At 38.8% G+C, this 27,072-nt stretch overlaps 2 protein-coding genes across 3 annotated transcripts in view; both read right to left on the bottom strand.

The window, feature by feature from the left end:
* The window catches only part of ARB2A (ARB2 cotranscriptional regulator A), a 237,664-nt gene extending 235,083 nt beyond the window's left edge, over positions 1-2,581 (bottom strand). The window contains exon 1 of one of the 2 annotated variants that reach the window (XM_068175708.1): positions 2,450-2,581. In XM_068175708.1, coding sequence (XP_068031809.1) covers positions 2,450-2,510 — 61 coding nt within the window. In that variant the 5' untranslated portion in view covers positions 2,511-2,581. Of the gene's footprint in view, positions 1-2,403; positions 2,417-2,449 lie in introns of those variants that run through there. The other variant, XM_068175709.1, reaches the window with a different exon arrangement.
* Positions 1-27,072, bottom strand: part of KIAA0825 (KIAA0825 ortholog) — a 250,652-nt gene that overhangs the window by 938 nt on the left and 222,642 nt on the right. The window contains exon 20 of the mRNA XM_068175710.1: positions 2,450-2,575. The gene's annotated coding sequence lies outside the window, so the exon portion shown is untranslated. The remainder of the gene's footprint in view (positions 1-2,449; positions 2,576-27,072) is intronic.

Here is a 27,072-nt window from a genome sequence, read left to right as displayed (position 1 = left end):
AACATATTTTCTGATTATTAATTTTAAAAAAATCAAGAAACAATTCAACCAAAATAAATTTTCTTATTTCTTCATTATATGAAATTGAAGACCACACAAACATTCTGTCCAGGAGTGCTAAACTGACTTTGAACTATTATTATTTCATCAATCAAGATACTGAGGGTTACCAAGGAAATATAGTAAGTGTTCTAAGTATATGAATGTTTACCTTTATTACTATCCAATGCTGTAGCTCAAAAAAAAAAAACAGTTTGAAAAGACTAATTTTCTGTAAGTTTTATTTGGCATTAATTATGTTTCCATCTTTGTATTACTTAAAACAATTATTTTTATATTTTGTACTACTATTTTTGCTTGGTGTTATTGCCAGTAGGCTACCCACATTACCTAACCTTAGGACTGACACATTCAACATTTTGAAATTTCTACTGTTTAAATGTACTGAAAATTATCTTCAACATTCTTTAAAGTCCCTTGACCTGCGCTTCTACAACTCTTCAAGTTCACTTTACATTTATTCCAGCCAACTCTTATTTATTGTCACCAACACTTCCTTCTGAATAATTCCACTAGGCAAAGCTGGAGGATCAAAAGCCATCTGGTATGGTTGCTGAAATTCAACATCTTTCCAACAAGTACTATGGCTTCTGAGTATCTCTGTAGTATCTAAATGTCGATATAACACCAGATACTGATTGGATGATTCTAAATCTGTCTTTCTCAGCCACAGCTCATTTTACATCACATCTGTTTAACAGCAAGTCCCATGAAATTAAATTCATGCAAGAAATTATGTGTTTGTTCTTGTGCACTGTCCTTTGATAGCTCTGCGGAAGCTCCTTTGGTTCCCAACCAAATGATATGGAAAAAGAAAATAATTTTGTCAAAGAAGGCTCCCACAACAAGATATAAAAAAATGTGTCCTTTCTTCCATTGTGCTTTGACAAAATCAAGGCAGCAACAGTCTTTAGCACATCTTTCCCTCCTTGGTGGAGAGACTCCAGTCACATTGCATCCCTAGAATTTATTTTCACTTGAGTTTCCATACCATCTTACCATGATCTATTTTGAGATGTATTTACACAGAAGTGTCACTTAATAGACAACAAAAAAATATCAATCTCCTGAATATCAAGGACAATAATATATGAAGTATTCTTATTCACAATATGTAGAGCTTGTCATGATTTACAGCTTTCATCAGTCACTAAGGAAAACTACACCTGTCCTGAGCTGAAACCACTGACACACTTTCTTCTTGTGCAACTTTTAAAATTAAAATTATCTAAAGTGTCTTACAACTTTGCGATTCTTTCCAAATCTGATCTACCATTCTCACCTAAGGTCTTGGACTTTCCAACTCAATTTGAGATAGTTCAACAGAGCTGAAAACTGAGTGATCTCCAGGAGACATTCTATAGCTAAATGTAAAATTGTTGCATCTCAGGTTTGGGTTCACATTATGGGTTTTTCCTTTATCACATCATTATCTATAAGGATAATTTAATTATTGCCATGTAAAAAATGGGAGTTTTACTTCCAAACCTGAACTATAGTTTCCTCAAAAGATACTAACTGGACAGAATTGGCACTAAGTTTGATAAAAGCACTACACAGGTTTTTACCAAATACTTCACAAAAACTCAGTTGCAACTGAAGAAACACCATCTATCATCACAAGGGAACACTGTTTTCTAATAGTGCTTTGATAGAAATCCAGGATGTACAGTCGAGTGGCCAGCTATGTTATTTTTTCTCCTTTGAAAGAAAATTTAGAACACAACTGTGAATGCAAGCACTTTAAATCAGCGTTTGGTTAGCTCACTTGTAGGTCTAACCAACATCATGTACTTCCAAAGCTGAAAGCCACTATCTAAAACATGCCATTTACGTAAATTATTTTTACCCCTAAGTCATTTAGATATGTTTATTTTTCAAAACATACAAAGGGAACTTTATAAAACCAATATAGATATCAATGTCTTGAAAGGCTCTTCCCTTTTAGCATTCTAGTCCAAGAGATTTTTAAAAGGTGTAATATGGTTGTGTAACTATAAAAGAAAAGCATGACACAAATTAAATCAAAACTTCTGAAAACTTAAGAACACAAAAGCCAGTCAACTTTCTAAAAGGATAGATATGAAAATTTTAAAAAGCAATTAATAGCTTATTCTGTTACTCCTTAACATATATCATTATGTTTTATACCATCTTATGAAAATACTGATAAATGGACACAGCATTAGACAATAAGCATTAGCACAGGTGGATTAACAGTCTCTTCTAGTAATGTAATTCCCAAGCTCTAACTCATAACTATATAATATTATTTTCCTTTCCTAAACAATAATTCTTGAAATGTCAATATATGTTTAAAAAAAAGGCAGAAAATACTCATACCCTTTAATGCAGTGGTCTAAAAAAAAAAGGCAGAAAATACTCATACCCTTTAATGCAGTGGTCTTCTCTTTTTCATCTGGACCTCCTTGCTGGAGCTGAGCCATCATTTACCCAAACTACCAACAAACTTTGAAATAATGAGGTAAATGTTGATTAATATTCAAAGGACAATCTGAAAAAGAACAAGAGTTGGAAATCAGTAAATTTACTGACTTCTCCTTCAACAGCTCGTCTGCTACTGTTTACACCACCAAAAATAAAAATTTTGATTATTATAAGCCCAAAGTCTGACCAGTTTTGGTTAAAGATTCAAGTTCACAAGAATGAACAATACCTCCCCCTAATCGCAAAAATACTTCTACCTAATCAAAACTACTTACTTTGTGATTCTAATACAGCATCAGTAAACAATAAACCTTTTACAGGACCACAACACCTGCAAGTCCAAAACAGAAGATACAAGAAAAACAAAAGACAATCAACAGAACTTCCACAATCTTCTTCCTCAATTAACTCCACTTTGTTGTCATTACTATACTATACAGTTTTGTTTCAGTAAAGGTACATGAAGCACACAATTTTAAGCCATTGTGACTTCCACAATGCATTACTGGTATTGAAATGTATTTGTATTGTAAATGTATTAAAATATAAAGCTACATTTGTCCAGCTACAGAACAAATCTCAATGTATTCAAGACAAGACTTAACATACAAAATCTATTTCCAAATTTCTCCTTCGGTTCAGAAGGCAAACCAGACATTCAAATCCACAGACTCTTTCATCTTGAGTCTGACACCAAGGGAGTGAACTATCAAATCACAATTGCTTCTTCCTTCTCAATAAAAAGACTTCAGTGCATTGAATTCTTATTCCCTTAATATTTTTTTGGTTCTTTGTTTTATATGTCAGTCATTACCAACTTGTTTTATTCTTCTACCTCATATACTTTATCATTGATGAGCTTGTATGAACTCTAATGTAACTTGTTGAAACAGTAACAGGATTCACTGTACTATTGGCTCCCTAACACTTAGCCCTGCAACAGAGAACTCCAAAATGATTAAGTAAGAGCAGTTCAGTCTACAGAAAGCAGGAAAGAAAAAAAAAATAAACTGAGCATAATAAAGACTACTTTTATATTCTACATAGAGAAAACCTATTAAACATTTTCTTGTATATTAAAGAATACAGCAATCTAAGGGGGTGTTAGTTATTAACTAAGGAGAGGGCTCTACCCTGCAGTCTGCTCTGAAGTTTGATATAGTAGCACAGCAACCACCTTCCAGTTTTATTTACCCCATAAGTTCAAACAACGGATGACTAGGAGCCACGTGCATCAGAAATATGTGTCAGCAACTCAACAATTTACACCAAGCAGAGTCAACCCAACTCCACACATTGAGATTTTAATGATTTTAGCTTAACTTCCTTGAAACACTGAAAATTACATTCATAAGCATATCCATATTAACACAAGCAAAAAAACACGTCAAAATAACAGGAAAAAGAGGCAGCACAACCTCAACATAGCCTCTGTGATGTTGACAATATAATGGTATACCAACCAAACACAAAGATAGAAATTATCACCTGCAGCAGCCATAGCTTTGAGTACTTGTACTGGTTTTCTCTGGGAGAGTCAGTTTTCTTCGTAGAGTTTGGATTTGTGCTGAAAACAGCATCATTAACACTGCTGAGCAGTGTTCACACAGCATCAAGGGCTCCCCCTGCTTCCATGTGCTGCCCTGCCAGCAGGCAGGCAGGGTGCACAAGAAGCTGGGAGGGGACACAGCCAGGACAGCTGAGACCAACTAATCACATGATGACATACTCAGCAATAAAAACTTGGAAAAGAAGAAATAGGGAATGTGTGGAATGATGGTGTTTGTCTTCCCAAGTTACCATTACACACAAAGCTGTGCTTTCCTGAGGATGGCTGAATATTTGCAATTCCTTATTTTGCTTTGTTGCTGTGCTTTTATTTCTCTATAAAACTGTCATTATCTCAATCCATGAGTTTTCTCACTTTTACCCTTCGAGTTCTTTGCCCCATCCACTGTTTGGAGACTGAAGGAGTAGGCAGAGGAAGGATTTGCCCCCTAATTGAAGCTAATCCACAACACCACAATAGAGTACTTTCTTAAATACGCAAATGATCAATAATTAGGTGTACAGGACCCTACTTCTCTTGAGGTAAACAGACAGTTATCTAATGAATCAGGCCATCGACTCTGGAGACAGAAAAATTGACCCTGCAGTGAAGGTAGGAGAATGCTGCCTGGAGAATCCTGTTCAGAGAAGAAATTTGCAGGTGACTTGTACCCAAGGCCTGAAAGATAAAATGTTTGCAGATAATCTCTTTTTGTATATTTCCCATTTTCCAGGCAGGAAATTCAGCCTGGATTCCTGCTTTAAGAAATTCAAAGAACCTTCTTTAGCCTTCCCAATCTCAGCACCTGAGATGAATATACACTGATGAGCAAGCCATTAATTTCAAGATGCCTTCACCATCACCTTCCCCTAAAAGGCTGGAGGGAATCCTTCACAAACAACAGATGTGAGGGAAAATCCAAGGAATTAATGTTTACAAAGAACTAAGACCACGCAATTGAAGAATCAGGAAAAATCCATGGAAAAAGCAATAATGCTATAACTAGTGGGTGATTTACTTTCCATTATTTCATGGGCCTGTATCTCAGCTGATGAGGACAGAAAAAAAACTGAGACAATAAAACTATTTGGAAAACAGTTGTGCTTATTTGTTTATGCTCCTTATTTACAGAATAAGGTTTTCCAGGCAGTGTACATTACAAGGAGTTATGAGGACTTGGTAGGACATTACTTTATAATGTAGTTGAAATTGCCCTGTGATAGTTTATTAAAAAACTGGGTTTGGATGAGATTTAGATGCTTGTACTTTGTATTGTTGGTTTTAATAGGATCTTGACTTGAAAGATGGAGTAGAGAAGACTAACTCTCAATACCCTCATCTCTGCACATACTAAGTAGTTCCAGGACAAAGCCAGAATTTTTTTTTTTAACATCATCTTTTCTCAAGCAGTCCCATGAGTCAGCTGAGAAAGAAATATGCCTCTGAGCAGAGAAAAACTTAAGACTATTAATAGAGTCTTCTCTTATGAGAGACACCAAAGAAATTTTCCAGAATGCCACATAAGAAAGAAACTGGAAAACTCTAGGGAAATGGTTTCTGCTCAGGCCACCATGAAAAGCTGCTAAAAACCCTAGACAGATGCCTATGTGTCTAGTACTTTAAAATCCCTTTTTTCCCCTCTCCTCCTTTGCTCTTCAGTAACAGCATGACTTTACAAAGGACTGTCTGCCATGAACTGAAGACTCCTGAAAAGAACACATGCAAATCAGATGGAAATGCAGTGCATCCAGGTCTGTAGCCCAGATCTTTATAAACAGCAAGGTATTTGTGATTCTACCTCAGAGTCTGTGCTGAGAGATGCACAAAGGAGGCTAAAGAAAGGTAAGAGGCACATTCAGTTTTCTACAACACTTCTGTTTCCTCCAACATCTTCTGGAATGTGCAGATGCAAATATGTATCACCACCTCACTTGACTACTCTGTATCTAATGCAAATACTGCAGATGACACAAAAATATACAAATCAGATGGATGTTATGCAGAATCAAATCATACACAGCTGAAAAGAGCATGAAGGTCTACTGAAGACATCATTTCATCGTCAAGTTATCTTATTTCAGAATCAGACTACAAAGCCCAAATCCCCATAATGTACATATCTCTTCTTTGCGGCAACATCTGCCTCAAGAGATCTGCCATACAGCTCTTCCCACAGCTTTTCCTCCTGTAAAACACTTGTTCCTTCAATGTTTATGATTTCTGCAAGCTTTACTAATAATATAGTACCTCAACCGTCTTTGCTCTGCCCCCTGCCTAAGAGGCAGCATGCGCTATATGGCCCGATGAACCAAGTACTGCTTAATTAAAAAACCCTGTGATACACCTGTAGCCCTCAGATTTGCTTCTGCTAGATTGTCATAACATAGTAAAACAACATACATATATACATATATTACATATAATGTGAATAATATAAATAAATTATTCCTTTTAGCTGGATATTTAAATAACTGGATATTTTAATTCTGACTGCATCAAACTTGCATTTTTAATTTTCTTCCATATCAGTACATCTTTTCTTTCACTAAACATTAAAAGAACAAAAATAAAAAAGCAATGCAACTAAGTTTTATTTTCTTTACTGGTTCAGCTTTAAAAACTAAAAATCCAACATTTATATTAAAAATATTCCGTCAAGTACCTGTCAGTAATTGTAACCACACTTATTTACACAGTTTGCTACTGCCTGACTTACAACGTTGCTATCTCTGTCCAGAGCCAAGACTGACAAAAAGCTGTGACCGCAGCATCATAGAGTAGTCCAGGCAGGAAAAGATCTTTGGAAATGATCTAGTCTCCAACCTTCTCTTGGACCTTATTTCACTAGGTTTTAACAGGGCCTTAGATCAAGTAAGCTATGGTACTGCCAAGATGAGCCTTAAATATCTCCAGTGCAGGTGATTCCACCATGTTTTTCAGAATCTTACTCCAAGACTTCCTTTTCCGTATACTGAGATGAAATTTCTGCTCTCACTATTCATCCTTCTGAGAAAAACACAGCTTCTCTTTCACAACTATCTTCTATGTACTGGATGACTGATGAAACCTTTCCAAGCCGTCTCTCCACTGAGGCGCTGGAACATGTACACAGGAAGGCAGTGAAGCTGCTGAAGGGTCTGGAGCACAAGTATTTATGAGCACTGCCTGAGAGAGCTGGGCATGTTTAGCCTGGAGAAAAGAAGGCTCGGGAAGACCTTCTTGCTCTCTACAACATAGGGGTTGGGCTTTTCTCACAAATAACAAGAGAAAATGGCCACAAGATGCACAAAGGGAGGTTTAGATCAGATATTAGAAAAATTTCTTCTCTGAAAAGGCTGTCAAGCACTGGAACAGGCTGCCTGGGGTAGTGGTAGAATCACCATCCCTTACAAGGTGTGTGGATGTGGCACTTAAAAACATCATTTCTGGCAGGACTTGACAGAGCTGGGTTAACAGCTGAACTTGAAGATGTCTTTTCCAACCTAAACAATTTCTTTGAACTTTTCTCCAGGCTCTCTAACATGCTAATCATCCTTCTAACACATAAATCATCCTGATGGCTATCTGCTGGATCTTCTCCAATTTTCCATCAATATCTCTTGAAATCAGGGGACAGACCAGACTCAGCACCCTAGCACATCTCCTACCAATACCAGAGAATCACTTTGACTTCATTGACAAAAGGGCACATTGTTCAGTTTGCCATCCAGCAGCACACCAAGCTTCTTTTAAGCACAACACCCCAGCCAATCATACCACAGTCTGCTTGCTGTTTGGGAATTATACCATTGTCATTGCACAACTTCACACATATCTTTGTCAAACCTTATGCAATTCCTTCTGGACTAGTCTTCCTGCATGATGGATTACAGCTGTCCACAAATACAGATAGTAATTATGACAATGATCTGGCCATTTCATTTGCACCTTTGATTTGAAAGTGAGAAGGAAAAAATGTGGACCAAGTGCCCTTGTTTTATTCTCAATCTTTTTGCCATAACACTCATACTTTTACTTTCCATGCTATAAAGCAAAAGCCTCGAATTTTGATTTAAAATTAAATTAAATTCTACTTGTTTGAAATTAAATTCTACTTGTTTGATGAACTATTTCAATGAGGCTAAACAGATGTGTCTGTGGGACTGGTTTAACCTTTAAGCCTAAACTCTCTGTCCTAGCAGTAACCACTAAAAGACATGGGCTAAAGAAACTTCAGTCATTCTAAAGCAACATTGCAAAATTCTTTGTCCATTTTGTTGAAAGCACTGCATTTCCTACCAGTTTGAAGGAATCCCTACTAAGGAGAAAAACTGTCTTTAATTTTTTTAAGTGCAGCATGTGACTGAGCAGAGATCAGCCAAGTACTGCCTAATGCAAAGGTAAAGATAAAATCAAGAGGAGAAAGACACGGGGAGCTGCAACCTAGTTTGGGAAAAAAAAATCATTATAAATTCCTCATTTTTTCTTGGAAGGTTCACAGTTTCAGGCCAGATAGTCCCTCAAAATCAACTACATCCTCTTAAACAGAGGCCTTTTATTTTCTTCAACACCAGTCTCTAAGACCAGTAACTGTTTAACTACAGCAGTTCTTACAGAAAGGCATCCATGGCAAAATTCAAGTTATTAAGAGCTAAACAGTCCATCAATTGCTGTAATTTCTGAAAGGCTAGTCATTGTCATTTGTACTTTCTTTCCAGTTTTAATTACTTTGGCTTCAGGCTTCAGTCACTAATTATTGTTACACCTTTGTATGTTAAGTTTTCTCTCTATGTTTCCCTTACATGATTAGACACCACAGCCAAGTCCTATCTCTTTCTTCTGGTAAACTAAACAAACTTAACAGAGTCTCTTTCCAAGAAATTTTGATTATAACCCAAAGTAATTTTTTCCAGTTTCTCTGTTCCATTCAATTTTTAAAATCCCCATTGTTTGCTGTTAAACACAACTTAGAAATTTGAATAGCATGGTAGCTGAAAAATGTAATAACTACAACGTTTATCGATAAACAAAGTGTAACTACAGGAAAAGAGTACAGAATGCATTAAAATTATTTTACCTCTATGTCATCTTTTGATCAGCCAGATAATGTCTCATCTTAAAAAGTCATGAAAAATATACATTTTTACTAAGGACTAATGTTAAAATTCTTTACGTCAACCTCTACAGCAGCTGATCATATCGATTCCCAAGACAAAAATAAATACAAGAAAAATAGAGATACATTAAACAGTGTGATGAATGGGAAAAATACAAAGCAGCATCACCCCCACTGAGCACAACGGACTCCTGAAAAGCATGTTGTAGGCAATACAAACATTTTCTCAGACAACTGACAATTTTCAAAATATGTGCTGAAATAGCACTACCTATAAAGTATTATTGTGTAAACAAGAATTTTTTTCTGTAATTAAATTAATGCTGTACTGAGCACTACACGGTCATATTTGCAGTATACACACAGGACAAAATGAATCTTCAAAGTAAAGTACTAAATCAACTACAGAACAGCAAGCAAAAATACGCTGCAAACATCCACACAATAATGTAGCTAGCCCTCTAATATCTTATATTTTTTACCTACTTCAAAATGAAAGTGGAAGAAACATTTCAGTTGCAACAGCTTAAAAATGTGACATAGGGCAAAGAAGCAAAAATGTTCTGTCCTAAATTCCTTGCGCTAGAGAGGAAGGAAAAAAGGAAAAAAAACCACCTTAGAAAAACCAAAACTTTCAGACTCACCATGTTTTGTTACTAAATGCTGCTGTAAAAGTAGGGTCTCAGTTTTGTGTTCTCAGGAATTCCTTTCTAATTCTAAGTCAATTGGTATGAAAAAGCCAAAATTTGTGCCCTCCTTACCCAAAGACACACTACCAAAACAATGTTAACTCTACAGGTACCAGAGAATACCAAAATTAAGACCACCTGCACAAAAAAAAGATCAGCACATGTGCATCAGAAGTAAAGTCTCATACAAAACACAACATAGAAAACACAACTACTTCTCTAAGGTAGTGTCATCTATATCTACATTTCTGTCCACTACATTCTTGGGAAGCTCCTTTGGGCACCATCCTGCCCCTCTGTGAACCTCCATGGGTTGCAGGGGTACAACCTTGACCAGCAGGATGTTCATCTTGGAGTTGGCTGGCACTGGGTCTGCTGCACATGTGGAAAGCTTTTGCAGCTTCTCACAAAAGCCACACCTGCAGACCTCTGCTACTAAAACCTTGCCGCACAAAACCCAATACAGAAGGCAAAATGATATGTTTTTTTTCCCACTGCACTTCTGCCTTTGTCAAGGCACTGAATGAAGATACTCATTTAATAAGGAGACACTCAGTATTTTGTCTAACCTTCTTGAGTTTTAAGTACAACCCCAATTGCTCCTTTTCCACATTTAAGTACCTTTTAATCATCCTCTCCTATTTCTCTCGAAAGCTCGCTGTCTTATTTGGCTTCACATTCTATCCCAAGAGCTTCTAGCACCATTCTGCTCCCTCCCCAAGTTCTCATTTGTCTTTTCATATCAAGAACTTTCACAGAGACACTGCCAACTCAACTCCTTGTTCCCAAGCTCCCTTTGTCTACACTGCTCCTGTCCCCTGGTCATTCATCCTGCCATTATAGAATGATTACAGAAATGACACAGCCAATTGAGAGCTTTCCTAAGACCACACTCCCTGTTATCTACTGCACATCCTCACCACAGCCCTGTGGCAGAACAAGCACAGTCAGTTGTTCTGCGGTGCTGGCAGGCATGCCCAAACAACAAGGAGAGCACAGCACGTCTTGTACAGGTAGACTTGCTGGAGATTCTTACACACCAATACTGAGGTTGATACCTTACATAAAAGCAGACTGTACCAACTACCTTCTTCCTAATTTGAAACACCAAAGCACAGCAACACAGCACCAGGTATATGGTAAGGTATACCTTGTATCGATCTACACATACCTTTAGAGGTCAACTTAAAGGTGTTACCAGAATGTGCTTCTTAGGCACTTGTCAAGTCTTGAAAATGTGCAACAGTGATTCCTCAACTTCTGTGGGCCCCATTCCCATGTCTGACTATCCTCACAGTATACTTTTTGGGGGGAAGTATACATACCACCATTTCCCATTAAGTAAAACATTACAAGTTATTTATCTGCTGTCCTACACTGCAAAAGATAAATGCAATTTAGAACAACCAACCAAAGAAAAAATATTATGTTATCTACATCATGCTCCTTTTTTTGAAAGCTAAATAGTTAAACATTCTCACAGAAATAAAGCTTTCTTATATCCCTCTTTGTAGTGAACTCTAAAGACCGTGATTCTCTGGAATTTTTAAAACAATGTTCTTAAAAAGGTTGCCTCTGGACATTACTGGGAAGGCAAAAATCAGAGCTTCTCAAAATGAACATGTTACTAACTTTGAAAAATTCAGTGTCTGAAACAAACCACATAATAGTTTTATCTTTCATCTCAAAAAATGCAGGTATGGGTTGACATCCTCACAGACTTGGACTTTCCATCTCAGTATATTTCTATTCCTTCATTCCTGCTTCAACCAACTACCTCAAATAAGCAAAAAATCAAGCTTCTGGGTTTTTTGGTCCTTCTGCAAGTAGTCCTCTTGCAATTATTCCTTAGCGAGTTACCCTAATCTTTATGACTACTTAAATACTCACCAGAAAGGAAGACAAGGATAATAGAACTAACAGAAAAAAGAATGAAAAGACAAATTTTTTTTAAAAATCTTTAATTGCCCAGAGAATTATGTTGAAAGATAATGATCAAGAACTTAGAGCTCTCCTGCAGGAATGTACATTTGATGTTAGTGAAATTGACAGGATGATTCACATGAATGTAATGCTACAATTCAAGAGATTTAACCTATTTAGAAAGAGCAACAACAGAGAACAAATGGTACTGTGTGCCAAAAATGTCACTGTCTGTTTCTGAGTCACTGACAATAAAAAATCATGTCTTAATAAAGAACGTACAAGTCAGGATACTAGCTGGGGTTTGCTACAGATACGAAAGCTCACACAGCAAGGTGGTTAAGCACATATTGCTTCTTGATGGAAATAAAAGTTTCATTATCACAGTGGACATAACACAGAGTGAAATAACCTGGAGTCTACATGCTGCTATTATCAGAACAGGCTCAAAGTTTCTAAAAATTGAGGACAATTTCTTATACTGAGAAATGTTAAATCCAAGGCCAGGGAATGCTATGTTCAACTTCATCCAGGCAGATAACAAGTACCCCACTGTTTCACAGAGAGCAAATACAGAACAAAGACCCTTCCTGCCCCCAGGTCTTAGAATCAAAAGAAATATTCACAAACACATCTTTGCAAAATGACTTTTGCAGTCCCACCCCCTACCCATGCTGTCCCCTCAGCTGACAGAACTGTTTGTAGCAATGCACAGAGAACCAGTTCACAGAATTCACATCTGAGTTAAACCAAAATAGGGACTTGATCTGAGTTAAAACTACCTTCCTTTCTTTCTTTACCCTCCCCCTCCTCTTTTTTTTTTTTTTTTTTTTTTTTTTTATGAGTACACTTTAATTTATCAATTTTCACCTGGTGCCACTGAGGTGACAGAACCAGGATACAGCTGCTGCCTAAAAACTTTTTAGCCTGATTTGCCAACATGGCCACGAAAGAAATATAGAGAGAGCAAAAGAAGGACTCAAGCAGTGATCACTGTGGTAGGAAATAGTTTATGCTTCCAAAATTCAAACTCTGCTATTCCAAAATGCAAACATTTAAAATAAAGTGTAAGGAAACTTGCACTAATTTTTGACTTATTGATTATCATGTATCAAATGCAAGTTTGCGTAAATTGTAGCTTTGATTTTGATGGCTATGCTTGTTCTGAGATCTTCCCCCTAGGCTTGCAGGTAGGCTATGTTAACACACTCCTGCAGCATGGGAGATACCAACATACATACACAGAATTCTCTTTTCATTCAGACTTTATTTCACAAGACTGAATAGTGTGCTTCAGTGGGGAGATACTGTTTCAGTACAATGATCATTATTCAAGATATACAGACTGTATGTCTTTCAAGGAGGCTTCCTGTAAACCCATTTCTTCTTTGAAATACTTTCAGCTTTCCTTTTGACTGTGGTGCCTGTATTTATTCAAATCTAGCCCACTTAACATTTTCCTTCTTAAGGTGGGTTTGTAACACATGATCTGCAAGAGGAATTAGATGCCCATTTGTTAGGAAAAAAAGGAAGATGTTTCCAAGATTTGCTACACATTGTGCCTAAATAAAGAAGGAAGGATGCAAAGCTAGTTTACTAACTTCTTAAGTTAAACAAGGAGACTTAGATTTGCATGTATTGCATGTATGTATGCCAAAACATGACAGCCACCCAAACGTGCATTTCAAGGCTTTATAAAGCCTGGCCTGCAGAACTTCAAAAGAAACTATAAGCACTACATTATTTGTTAGGTTTGGTCTTCAACATAGCATTGAAGACAAGCTGGAGAGTACCTGGCACTCTGACAACATGATCAATCAGAAGTACTTTGTCCATATTCTCAGACAAGCAGCTATTACTCCAAAAAACCAAGACACAGCAGTATAAAACAGCTCCAAAGTACAATAAACCACCTCTCTTCATACACCTAAAATAGAACAATGAGGGGTCCACTATCCTTACTCCTACAAAAAAATATACCTCAGTCAAGGGATGACAAGAAACCAGAGAGACCACTTTTTGCCATGTCCCAGCAGAAGCTTTCACTATAGACACTGCAAAAAGCTGATACAGTGAAGAAAGCTCTATGGGTTAGCAGAACATATATATTCCTGCTGAAACGTCCAGAGAATTCAAATTAAGTACTTTGAAAGATATACTACAAATGGAAAATGGCAACTTTATGGAGCTTGTAATTCAGGCAAATCCAGACTAGCTGTCTTGGGAAATAGTTCACAATTTCCAAAGCTATCTTCCCATTAAATTTCATACTTTTTACCTACATCTTGGAGGTGCTGTGGGGTATTTAAAGAGTAATCAAGAATGTTTTCAATATAATCAACATTTTCATGTCCCTCTCAAAAGAAAAAGAAAATTAGCCTAAACTTTGACTTGAAATTTATAGTAAAACTCCTTATTACCAACTGATAATTACTAACACTAATAAAAGCAGAAACTGGGATAAGATAAAGCGATGGGCCTGAATTTAAATGCACAAGCGTCAAAAAACATAAGCAGTAACATTACTGGTGCTCCAGGTATGGAAGCACTTCCAGTCAACACTGAAACTGGCTAACTTGCAGTACAATTGACAATATGTACAGCTAATTCTTATTGACAATGTGTACAGCTAATTCTTATTTTAAACATCATCTCTCTTTCTAGACATGCAATAAAGAAAATTCTTTCATTTGCCTGCCTGAATGTCCTGGTTTTGGCTGGGTTAGTGTAGCTGGGTTTTGGATTCAGGATGAGAGGTACAGTGCTGTGTTTTGGATTTGGGATGAGAATAATGCTGGTGGATGGTTTGGCTATTGTTAAGTAGTGCTTACCCGAAGTCCAGGAGTTTTCTGTGTCTCATGCTCTGCTAGTGAGTAGCTGCACAAAAAGCTGAGAGGGACCACAGCCAGGACAGGTGATATGAACTTGCCAAAGTGACATTCCACACCGCAAAACATCATGTCCAGTATATAAAGTGGGGAAGCTACCCAGAAGGAGGAATGGCGGCTTGTCAGGGATGGGCTAGATATTAGTCGGCAGGTGATAAGCAACTGTACTGCACATTATTTGTCTGTCTCGAGTTTTATTTCCCTTTCTCTGCCCTCTTCACTACAATTATTATCATTAGTAGTATTTTATTTTCTTTCAATTATTATACTACTTTTATCTCAATGCACAAGTTTTACCTTTTTTTTCTTAATTCACTCCCCATTCCACTGGGCCAGAGGGAAAAGGGACGGGAGTGACTAACAGGCTGTATGGTACTAAGTAGTCAACTGGGGTTAAACCACAACACAGAATAAACTGCTTGCTGACAGAAAAATTTCTTAAATAAACCACCATACGAAATATATTGATTCATATAACAGTGTTTTTGCTAAGACAATACGTATTTCACCTATGTATTTAAAATCAGTACCTATAATAGCCAAATGTCTATATAGCAAGCTTTGCAAAGAGTGGTCTCCTGAATTTCTGCTGGCCAACAGAACCTGGAAGAATACAGAAACCTTAGGTGAATTTTAGGTGTAAAATTAGCCTGATAGTCTTACATGGTTTATCTTCCCTCTTTAGACACACTCTCAACAGAATACAAACAGCAGTACCAGAGAGGTTCCATCCAGATGGAGGTCAGTACTCTTCAGGAGAGTGTAACAGGAATAAAGGCAGTGAAGACTTGACTAGACAACAGAGCAGGCCACCAGCCTCACCAGCAGTATTAATTAACTAATAGAAAGTTAGTTCTAATTAACTCACTAGAAAGATTGCTCAGAAAAGTGGTTGAGAAGCTTTCACCACAGTCAAAGTACAAGGTAACTCAGGATGCAGATCCATGATCTGCTGTAGTCTGTATGATACACTTACAGCCCTTCTACTTCTAGATTCTCCACTCCAGTCCTACATCATTTCTTATACACTCATAAAAGCATTCGGGTTTTGAGATACCTTGTAGTTTATCTAGTTCAATGACCTGCCATGGGCAGCATCACCTTTCACAAGACCAGTATGCCCAAAACATTCATCTGGCCTTCCAGATCCTGGGATGGGGCACCCACAGCTTCTCTGGACAACCTGCTCTCATGTCTCAGCATCCTTGCTGTAAAAAATTTCTTCCTAGTAGCTAATCTTAACTTGCCTTCTTTCAATTTAAAGCTGCTGCCCTGTGTCCTATCACTACTACTTATGATGGCATTCATGTCAGTGAGGAAGCTAAAGCAATGAGAAGCATTGCCTGCCTCTAGTTCTGTATCAGCTGGATCTGCTTCTTTGCCTATCTCTAGCTCTGTATCAGCTGGATCTGCTTCTTTACCTGGCTCACTGTAAAGCCAGCTGATCTTCTACTTGGCTTGGAGAGAAGGGGCAGGAAGCAGAGAGGAGAGCTCCTCATTCCAGCAACAGGGATCTAATGTGAACAGGCTATGAAACTGCATCCTGGCACTTTTTTTATCAGAGTGGGTCTGTAGCTGGAGGTAAATAACTTTTGGTCCCAGTCTGATTCATAGAAACACTCAGCCATAAAACAAAAATCGTTACCAAAACCAATGTACTAATGAGTAACTGACAATGAGCTGAGCAGAAAGGTAAGGATGATATAAAAGCAAATCTTTTCATTTTCCAGTAAAACTCAGTCACATTACAAGAACAGTGTAAGGAATGTCATGAGTACTGGAATATTAAGTTCTCAAAGTCCACACAGCAAACAAAATGCTGGAAAATAACCATGAAAAATAACAAATTTAAGCCCATTAAATTTTAGTCTGGGAATTCCACTCAGTACAAATCTGCAAAACTCATCTGCAGAATAAGTAGATACATGTACAACAATACCTGGTAAGAGAAAAAAATGTTCTTCTAAAGCACCAAACAAATTCACAGAGCAGTATAAAATTTCATAAGAGGATGTTTTCATGTCCATTGTTAACCAGTTTGTTTCAGTAAGCTTGTGGAAAAAAAAATGAAAAGATATCTATTCATTCTTTGTATGTATGCTTTACTTCAAAGAATTCCAGTAATCTATTGTAAATCTAAAAAACTCCTCCGTTACGACAGCACATTATTCCCCAAAGGAACAGTGGGGCAGATTCAAAGTATCAGCAATAGAGTTGTATTCAGGACTTTTTCTATAGAGCCTGAAATGGGCAAAACCTCCAGAGTCAGTGCTGAGTCTTCAAGGGAAAAAAAAATAAGGTTGTGAACTTAAAAGAAGAGATTCTAAAAGATAAATCCCCACTGAGTAATTATAAGGAGAAGCCTTCCCAAACATTTGCTGACTAGTACATAAAAGGCAATTCAGTAAAGACCATGGTCAAATCAACTTGCAGATTTAAATATAGTCATAACTGGCTACAATCACTGAAAAGGCAATCTCAAGAAGACAGACAAAATCCAGCCACTGGTGAGAAAACTCCAATAATTAAAGGTATTTCACTAAGAGAGCAGTCTGAGTGTGCGCTGTGCGTCTGAAATGACGATGCCCTTGTCTGCCTCCAGCTGCTCAGTACTGTTGGCCTGCTGGAAGTTTTTATCTTATTCCTATGCCTACCTGCATCTGCTTACCTACTGCAGACAAAAAGAGTCAGGTCAGCTTAAACACAATAAATATTACATCTGTCTTAACCCACCATGTTCTGACAGAGGTGGGTTGGGGAGTGCCTAGACTAACACCAGCGGTGGCAGGCACATCAGACCTCCAGCTGACAAGCAGGCAGTAAGTACTGGCAGCAACTTCAGCAACAGCCATCACCCAGGACTTCTATCTGGAGCTACGCTGTGAAGACCAATATTCTGGTCAGCAAATAATCTTTTTTTTTTTCTTTTTAAAGAAAGTGAAATAATACTAAAACACTCAGAACAGCAGTTTTAATAAATTTTAAACCCAGAGGAGCATGTAAAGACATCCTTTCTGTATTTTCACATTGACTGCACTCTGTGACACACCCCAAGCCACTATCCTCAGCTGTTAAAATTTTAGTTTCCCCTACACAAGAGATTTTTCACTTTTTCCTATGCAGTTACAAAATACCTAATTTTACATTCTTTAAGCAAGATGCTATCATAAGACTGCTTTGCCATTCATAATAGAACATGATGCCACTCTCTTTCACCCCCTGCCTCCTTAAAGTTTCCAAGAAAATACTAAGGGTTACTAAAAGGACACTAGCTTTCTGCTGTATTATGGGTATTTCTTCTCCTTTGAAGGCAAATATTGTTAACACCTCCCTCTTCACTGTCACCAAATTAGTTCTCCATTATGATCAAAAGTATCCAGTTAGCTTTGTAATTGCTATTGCTTTTATAATACTTTTTTTGCCAATGATGTTATGTCCTGAACAATGTCTCTTACCTGTTCATACAAACTTAATACTTTAGCAAAATCTAATGCAAAAAAATCTGTAAAGTGGAAGACACATTTTGTGACAAGCTGGCTTATGTGGTTCTGAGCAGCTTAGTTCATGCAACACCACAATAAAAAGTTAGGTATCTGGAAGGAAAACAGTTCAATATCTCTCAGAAGCTTCAGTACTTAGCTCTGAAAGAAAAGCGAAGGCAACAGTTCCTCAAAAAGCAAAGCATTTTGGAAAGGGACTCTAGATGCCCAATCTCTCCTGGTTTAGAATTTCAAATTTTGAGTTTTCACCATGCCAAACCAAAACCAAGTAAAAGTAACAATTTAAACTGAAAAATCATTTCCCTATATTTGGATAACTAAGAAATGGCAAGTATTTTATGCACCTTTCTAAGCTGCCAGAGCAACTACAAGAAACTTAAGTCTAAAAAGAAGTGTTTAATCCCACCTAATACGAAGAGCAATACTTGGAATGATTACTTGGAATTAAAACTATCACTCAAACCCAGCTAAATCATAGTGAGAGGAATCACGCTTGAATTATCTTTTATCATTTACGACTATATAGAAAGCTTGCATTAGGCAGCGGGGAAAACTAGCAAGTCTCGTTTGGCTTTGGTGCTGACAGCATCAAAACCTGCAGCAATGACTGTAATGACACGTTCCGAAAAACAAAACCCTTCGATGTTATGTAGAAAATTGCAAACTATAACTGTTATATTCCCTTTTTCTGGTTCATGTGACAGCCGTGATATCGGGAAACAGTCGCGCAAGTGCCAACAACGTGAAGCGGCAGCAGGCACAGCGCAGCACTCGGCAGAGCCTGGGGGCCTAGCCTGGGCAGTGACACGGTGGCCATTTCCCCGCACCCCCAGCGACACAGGCACACCGGTATTTCTACACCCGTTCCGGCAGCCCACGTGGCAGCGAGGACGGCTCGGGGACAGCCGCCGTCGCCCAGTCCGCTCCCGCCGCCGCTCTGGGCCTGACGCCAAGCACACGGGACGACCGCGGGGCCGCGGTCTTCATCCCGCTGCAGGGCTGGAGAGGCACCTGGGCGCCGCCACCCCGACTCGCCGGCTACGGGCGGCGCGGGAGCCGGTCGCCCCCATGCTACCCGAGGGCCCGCGGCCGCCGCTCCCCCGCGCCCCTCGCCGGCGGCGCTGCCCGGGCCGGGCCGCCGCACGTACCTGGCGCTGCCGCTGGCGCCGTCGCCGGCGGAGCGGGGCGCGCGCGGCGCCGTCACGGGGAGCGCGCGGCCGCTCCGGGCCTAGTGCCGCGCGCGGCTCCGCCCGCCCCCTGCTGGCTCCACTTCCGGGGTCCGCGCGCAGTGACGTCAGCGCCCGGGGGCGCGGCAGGGAACCCGGAAGTGGAGCGCGAGGGGCGGTGGCCTCGGCCTCCCGCCCCCGCCGCCCTCGGGCCCCTCGCCAGAGCAGCGTGTGCGGAGTGGGGGCGGCGCTAAGGCGGCAGCGTCGGGGCCGGGCAGGCATATCGGGGTGCTGCCCAGAAACCGGGTTTTTGAGGAACTCTCTCGGAATAAAGTCCGAGAGGGCAGCGGGCCGCCGGCAACGCTGACAGGGACCAGGCGGGTACCGGCATCTAGATATCGGGATGTTGGTCGAGTACTGGTAGATCTCACTGGGAAGGTCGTGTTTCCACTCCCAGCTTTCCATTTTGATCACTTAGGAGTTTGTAAAAATAAAAGACGATAAAATTTTTCATTTTAGATGTTTCAGGCATCTTCAGAAATACATTAGGACTGTGTTGCATTGGCCTACAGTAAAACACTGATCACCACAAGCCGTCCCAATACTTTTGTACTTGCATAGCGAGAAGCATCTGGGTTTGATTTCAAGGATATAGTGTCTTCCTCCCTTGAAAAACTCTCCGGAGTTGGTCAGATGACTGCTGACAACCTGCATCATGCAAATGCTCTCATGATTCTGCCTGCACAGGATGGTTGTGAGATGTTCCGGTTCCAAGGACATCTGAAAACTGCCATATACCTCATGTGCAACTGAAATGTTTCATTCCCTCTTATATCCCAGTCATGACTGATGGCAAAATTCAGCAAACTAGAGCCATGGACAGGTAGGTGTATGTGGAAGAAACATTTTTCATCAAAGCCACTCCCAGCTGCTCTCTCTGTAATGACCCAAAGCAGTGACCTTGTATTTTTGCCATCAGTGCAATAGTTTGGGTAGGAAGAAGCCTTTAAAGGCCATATAGTCCAAGCCCCTCTGCAATAAGCAGGGACATCTTCAATCAGACGAGGTTGCTCAGATCCCTGTCCAGCCTGACCTTGAATGTTTCCAAGGATGGGACATCTACAGCCTCTCTGGGCAACATACTTTGCTGTTTTCTGCAATACCAAAGGAAGGAGCAAGTGAAATACTTTTCTTCTTTGGTGCAGAAGATACTATAATCTCTTGGAGAACTAGTTTGTTTACATTTTAGAAATTGTGTTTGAGCCTCTCATATTAAGAGTATCTTCCCTGTATTTCCCATGTTAGAAAATAGTTGCGCTTACATGTGGGTCTTTTGGTGAGACATTAGGGATATTATTAATGTAAGCAATTTTGTCCTCCCATTTGAAATTCATTCCACCTCTCTTTGCAAGTACTGCTAAATGGCAAAGTGAACCAGGCTAGTACTGACTCACATTAAAAGTAGTCTGTGTTTTTTACTGGGGTCTTAATCTGGTTCACCATCATTCCCCATCTCTTGCGGTACCCACAAAAAAAAAAAAAAAAAAAAAAAAAAAAAAAAAAAAAAAAAAAAAACCCAACCCACATCCCAAATGATAACTAAAATAAACCAGTAGACTATAGAAGTCCAGATCAAGTTTCAGAGACAGTTAGTGTAAGTAGTACAGCTAAAAATGTGCTGTGTCTCTGATCTTGATACAGCCTTTTGTAATTACAGGTCCAGGGAAAGATTTAAGGAGGGCAACTTTATCAAATCAAGTCAAAGGATGTTGTGGATTTGGAGATGCTTGACCCACAAAGAGATGTTGACCACATATTTGAAGCTCTTCAAAACTTCAAAGCTCTACAAAGAGGTAACAGTTTGAAAGGGCAGGTTTCCAAGATTCATAGGACTGACCCCAAAACTCGAAATATCAGAGTGAAGAGGAACCAGAGGTAGTGTGCAGTTAATAGCCTGTTGCTGGAAGCTGGGCTTTTATCTTCTGTTTGCATATAGAATTGTGAAGTTCTGATATCTTCATAGGCTTCTGTGAGCTACAATAATATCAGTAATAGGCTAATACTAGCAAAAACATCTTCATGCCTGTTGAATGCCAGGTTGGACAGGGCTCTGAGCAGCCTGGTTGAGTGCAAGGTTCCCTGCCAATGGCAGAGGGGTTGAAACAAAATCATCTTTATGGTCCCTTCCAGCCCAAACCATGTTGTGAGTCTCTGATTCTATGCATGTCTGATAAGGTTCTTGAGCTCACTTTTTAGAAATACAAAGTTCAGCCTGTGACCTAACACCACCCTGTCAACTAGACCATGGCACTACAGAGATGGTGACTTTGCCACCTCCCTGTACAGACCATTCCAATGCCCCATCACTTCTTCTCTGAAGAACTTCTTTCTAATGTCCTAACCCACCCCCCAACCCCCCAGTGCAGCTTACGACTGCGTACTCTTGTCCAGTCAGTGGCTGCCCAGGAGAAGACACTGACCCCCACTTGGCTGCACCCTTCTCATTGTAAAGAGTGAGAAGGTCTCCCCTGAGCCTCCTTTTCTCCAGGCTAAAGAACCTCAGCTCCCTCAGCTGCTCCTCATAGGACTTGTGCTCCAGACCCTTCACCAGCTCTGCTGCCCTTCCCAGGACACACTCCAGCACCTCAACGTCCTTCCTAAACTGAGGGGCCCAGAAATGGGCACAGCACTCAAGGTGCAGTCACACCAGTGTTGAGAACAGGGGAAGATTGAGTTCCCTGGTCCTGCTGGCCACACTATTCCTGATACAGGCCAGGATGCCATTGTCCTTCTTGGTCACCTGGGCACACTGCTGGCTCTTACTCAGTCTGGCACTGTCCCTTTCTGCCAGGGCACTGTGCAGCCACTCTGTCCCCAGCCTGTAGCACTGCAGGGGATTGTGGTGGCCAAAGTGCAGGACCTCACACTGGGACTTGTTAAACCTCCTGTCTTTGGATTTGGCCCATCTCTCCAGCCTGTCTAGGTCCCTTCAGAGCTCTCCTGCCCTCCTGCAGATCAACACTCACTCTAGGCTTGGTGTCATCTGCAAATTTGCTGATGGACTCAGTTCTCTGATCCAGAGCCTCAGTAAAGATATTAAACAGGACTGGGCCCAACACTGATTCCTAGGACACAACTGGTGACTGGCCACCAAGTGGATGGGGCACCATTCACCATCACTCTCTTAACCCACAGAAGAGTGTATCTGTCAGTTGTGTATCCAAGATTATTAAAACTGCTTTCATTTTAGTTCACAGTTTTAGCAAAAACATAATTTCCTTATGTGGGGTAAGTGAAGGTAAGTTTGAAACACTCAGATGCAGTACAAATTAGTTTCAGAAAATGTCTTCAAAAACTCAGACTTTACCCATGTCTGATAAACAGAGCTGCACTTCAAGAAATGTAGAGGAAAGAATTTGGTTTATGAAACAACAGTCCCCTACAAAAAGCCTAAGTGACCATATAATTAAAACTATCTTAGACTGCATTTAGTTAATGACTGTCAATGTCTCTAGTCTGTAGAAGGCTACAGACTTAGTTAAAAGTGATGAGTGAATTCAACATTTGTTATATTGTCCTTCATGGACATAAATGGCCTCTGAGTCTGTAAAGGATAGGTAGGGAATATGACAAGGATAAAATTGCATACACATCCTTTTTGTATTAATTCTTTCCAAATAAATTGGATTGAACCAACTTATATTCAGTCACCCCTTGGAATGACCAGTTACTCTATACTAAGCAGATACGAATAGAAAGTGTGATAACCTAGTTTTGGCTGTGATAGTTAATTTTCATCTCAGCTGGTACAGTGCTGTTTTGCCTGTAGTATGAGAATAATGTGGATGGCACACTGGTATTTCAGTCATTGTCAGTAGTGCTTACCCTACATCTAGGACTGCAGTTTCTCACGCTCTTCCAGCAAGGAGGTTCACAAGAAGTCATGAGGGGGCATGGCCAGGACATAATTTTCTAGTATGATCTAGACATCTCTCATTTGTTTACCTGGACTTATTTCCTAAAGGAGTCCTTTCTGTTACCATGTCTTTGGTTTTTTCACCCAAAATATAAGTAATAAAACAATGGCCAGAGATCTTGTTCCTTTCCCATTAAATAATTAGGAAATTGGATTTGAAGGAGAGGGCGTTTCAAAGAGAAAAACTGTCAACTGCCAGTCATATGAAATAATGGCAACACTGCACTGAAAACAGCACAGAGGGCTAAAAAACCAAACCCAGAAAGAAGACTCAGATTTTCAAGAAAACCACTAAAGCAATAGTACTTTGGAAGGCAGGGTCCCTGGGATGCACTGGAAATGTGAAATAAACAAGCGAGCCAATAATTTGCCAACTGACATGGGCAAGTGGCTCTGCCAGTGTCCATCTGCATCATGGAAATAAGAAAAGCTGTTCTAACTGAGGGGTGCAGTCTGTGTGACAGAGCATGCAGTTTTTAGTGCTGTCAGTATGAAAATATTTTTTTTAATTTAGAGCAAAAAATTACAACTCAAACCATATAAAAAATGGGAGAGGTTATTTTAAGGTTTCATCATATCTAAAGAGAAGCACACCAAGGGCGTAAGGTATTTGTCAAAGACAAGCAATTATGCTCTGAAGACAGTTTTTAGAATAACAAATACTGCTGTAACAAGGATTATCTCAGATGCCTGAGAAAAGACACCTCATCAACTCAAAAAACAGAACAAAAAAAAAAAATGAATGAAAATATTGTGAATGAAACCATTTTAAACCCCAATATGTAAGCTTCTGAAGTTTAATATTGTAGCTCAGTGAAAACAGGGAAGAAACTCCTAAGGTCATAAATATATGCAGGATAAATAGAAAAACATGGAGTTTGGTAATGTATACCAAGAAAACTGGAATTATTTCAAACTTATGTGAGATAAGAGTCAAAGCATATAAGGGAAAAAGCTGCAACAGGCATTATTTTTTATTCACATTCTGCAATGCAGTTTATGATGTGTTCTTTGTTGTCCTAGATCTTATTTGTTTCAATTTACTTTATTTATATTTTTTGTCTTTTTAAAAACTGCCTGAAGAACTTCAATCAGCATAAAGATGCTGAAACAGAAAGCGAGATAGGATGAGAAATTTGGAATGCAGAATATTCTTTGTCTTTTTAAAAATATCTTTTTCTTCTTATACCACCCACTCACAATTGTTTTTATTTATTTATTTATTTATATTTTTTATTTATCTACTCCAGATCACACAGTAAAGGTGGGCAGGATTTTAGAAGCAGTTGATTGTAGCAAGTAGGATTTTTGATTTTGATAGCTATCTTGCAATGCAACTTTCATAAGCAGTTGTTAGGGCCTCCGGTAGCACTCAGTGCTCATAGAACACCACGGTCCTTTCTGCAGAAGTCCCAACGTTTCTGCTTTCAGTATCTGGCACTGTGAGTTACTAACACTGTTAGTTCTCAGTCATAGTACTACTTGTTAAGGGCATGCTAACCCTGGCAAAGAATTCACAACAGGACTATCTGACTGTACTGATCACTTTCTGTTTGCACAGGTTGGATTTACATTTGCAATAAATGTGGTCTGTTTATTAAGCTTTGCTCTGCATATTGAAATTGAAGGATGTGATCTAGTTTAGGAATAATTTTCTTTGACAAAAGGATTCAAATGGTATCAGACTGGAGAAGAATCGTATTGAAAACTGCATTGTCATTTTGCTTTGTCCTACAGACCGTCCCATGTCATCTGCTTTATGAATATCACAAGATACTATTTAGTGCTGAGCAATTTTTTTGCACAATATAGGTCTCCCTATGGAGCAACTTAACCCCAGCTCTTGTCAAACCCCAATCTGGAAAACATATCTAATTTTTAATCTTAAATTTGTTTTGGTTAATGACAGTTCCTACTTACAGAGATATAAAAAAAAAAAAGGAAAAAAAAAAGCAAAAAAAGAAGCATACTCTTGTAAAAGTGCCTTCTGAATCAAAGCTCAAAAGAAAAGAGAATGTGAGAAAAACTAATTCTCTAGTTCTCTTTAGAATTGCCTTTGCAGTTCCTTTTCATTTGCTCTTTTGGCTTGACATTGATGGAATTGGCTTTTTGTGTACAGCTTATAGTGCACATAGAGAATGCATTTCATGAAAAATAAAAATCTGTTAGTTTTCCTGACAAAGATAATGTTCTACCTTTTCCAAAATACTTTTCACAATAGTTGAACTAGAAACTTCAGGAAAAAAAGTGAAATACTAAAAAACTCATTTGAAACAACACTGTTGTTGAGTGCTCTGCAGGGCTGGAAAACCACTTTTTTGGCTTTAAAGATTTCTTAATTCAAAATTCTTATTTAACTTGTTTACACTCTGAATCTGTTTATTACATCCTATTCCTGGATAATTTATTTTGGTTCCTGCTACTGTGCCAAAAGAATGATATATAAATATTCTTAGATTCATCTTCAGCAGTTTTTGCTGAAAGTTGAACATACATAAATCTGTTGTGACATTCACTCTTATACTTCATTATATGTTCTCAAGAGTTTTTACAGTCTTTTATATCTTTGTTTTTCACTTACTGCTTTTTCATTTGTTGTAAAGATTAAATATATATGATATATATTTCAAGTTACTACTCATAATTATTTGGTCCTGTATATAGTTGTTAAAAAAATGCCAGACTGATGTGAAAAGTTTTGGTGGAATGAAACAAAAATTGAAAGCAGCACTTATGACAGAAGTTTATGGTCTGTATTCTGCTATTTACTCTGTAGATATATGGGTTTATGAGGCAAACCTTGCAAAGTTATTTCACTGCTCTTATATGTGCAAACAATTTAATTGTACTTCAAATTTTGAAATATTTTATCTCAATAAAACATTACATGATTTATTTTTGCAAGAATGTACTCAGCATACCTATAATTGTTCCATTCTAAACTATCAATCCCTCAACTCCACAAACAATTTTTGAATAAATTACACCTTTTAGAGCAGATGGTTGCTTCAGGGTATTATATAACTTTAAAAAAAATTGTACAACTGCCATCTAAACATTTATGTACACAGAAAATGGAAAAGCAAATACATGTGCCTTTTCTGTTATGTACTTAAAGGGCACATTTTGATGGAGGTGCACCTTACAGTGGAGTTATCTGTGTGCTGATACCAAAGTCTGATAGTGGTACAGCCAATAATTACACAGACTCCACACAGCTCTTGGAAATAAAGAACAGACTGCCATGTTTTGGTTAAAGGAGGCCAGATGACTAACATTACACATTTGCGTTGCATTAATGCAACAACCTCTCTCAGTTTCTTCATTCATAAAGTGGAAGGGCACGTGTGAAATTTGGGAGCCTTAACTGAAATTTATTGTTGTTTGAAGAGACCTAATCCATTTGCCTCTTAAAAAAAAAACATCTTCAGAGCACTTGTTTGGCCATTAATTTCCTGAAGTTAATTCATACCTGCAGGTAGGATTCCTGCCAACAGAATTTCATTCCCAAAGCCACCTGCCATTTCAATCTCTTATTTCCCCAATGTTTGTCCATTATCTAGAGGAAAAGCATAATCTTAATCTGCATAATAAAATCCATTTAAGACATGTTAATTATATGGTATATGTTTATACATATAAGAAGTGTCCTGTACATTACCAAACAACTCTTTAAAGATTAAATTTCTGAATTTTACACACAGGTGAAAATCCAAGCTAAATGATTACTGCATTTCTTGAATGATAACCTTGCAGGTGGTTGGTCTCAGTTTTACAT

This window comes from Anomalospiza imberbis, chromosome Z (genome assembly GCF_031753505.1).
Source record: "Anomalospiza imberbis isolate Cuckoo-Finch-1a 21T00152 chromosome Z, ASM3175350v1, whole genome shotgun sequence".
In the NCBI taxonomy this organism is placed as follows: domain Eukaryota; kingdom Metazoa; phylum Chordata; class Aves; order Passeriformes; family Viduidae; genus Anomalospiza; species Anomalospiza imberbis.
This window is presented reverse-complemented; position numbering and strand designations above follow the sequence as displayed.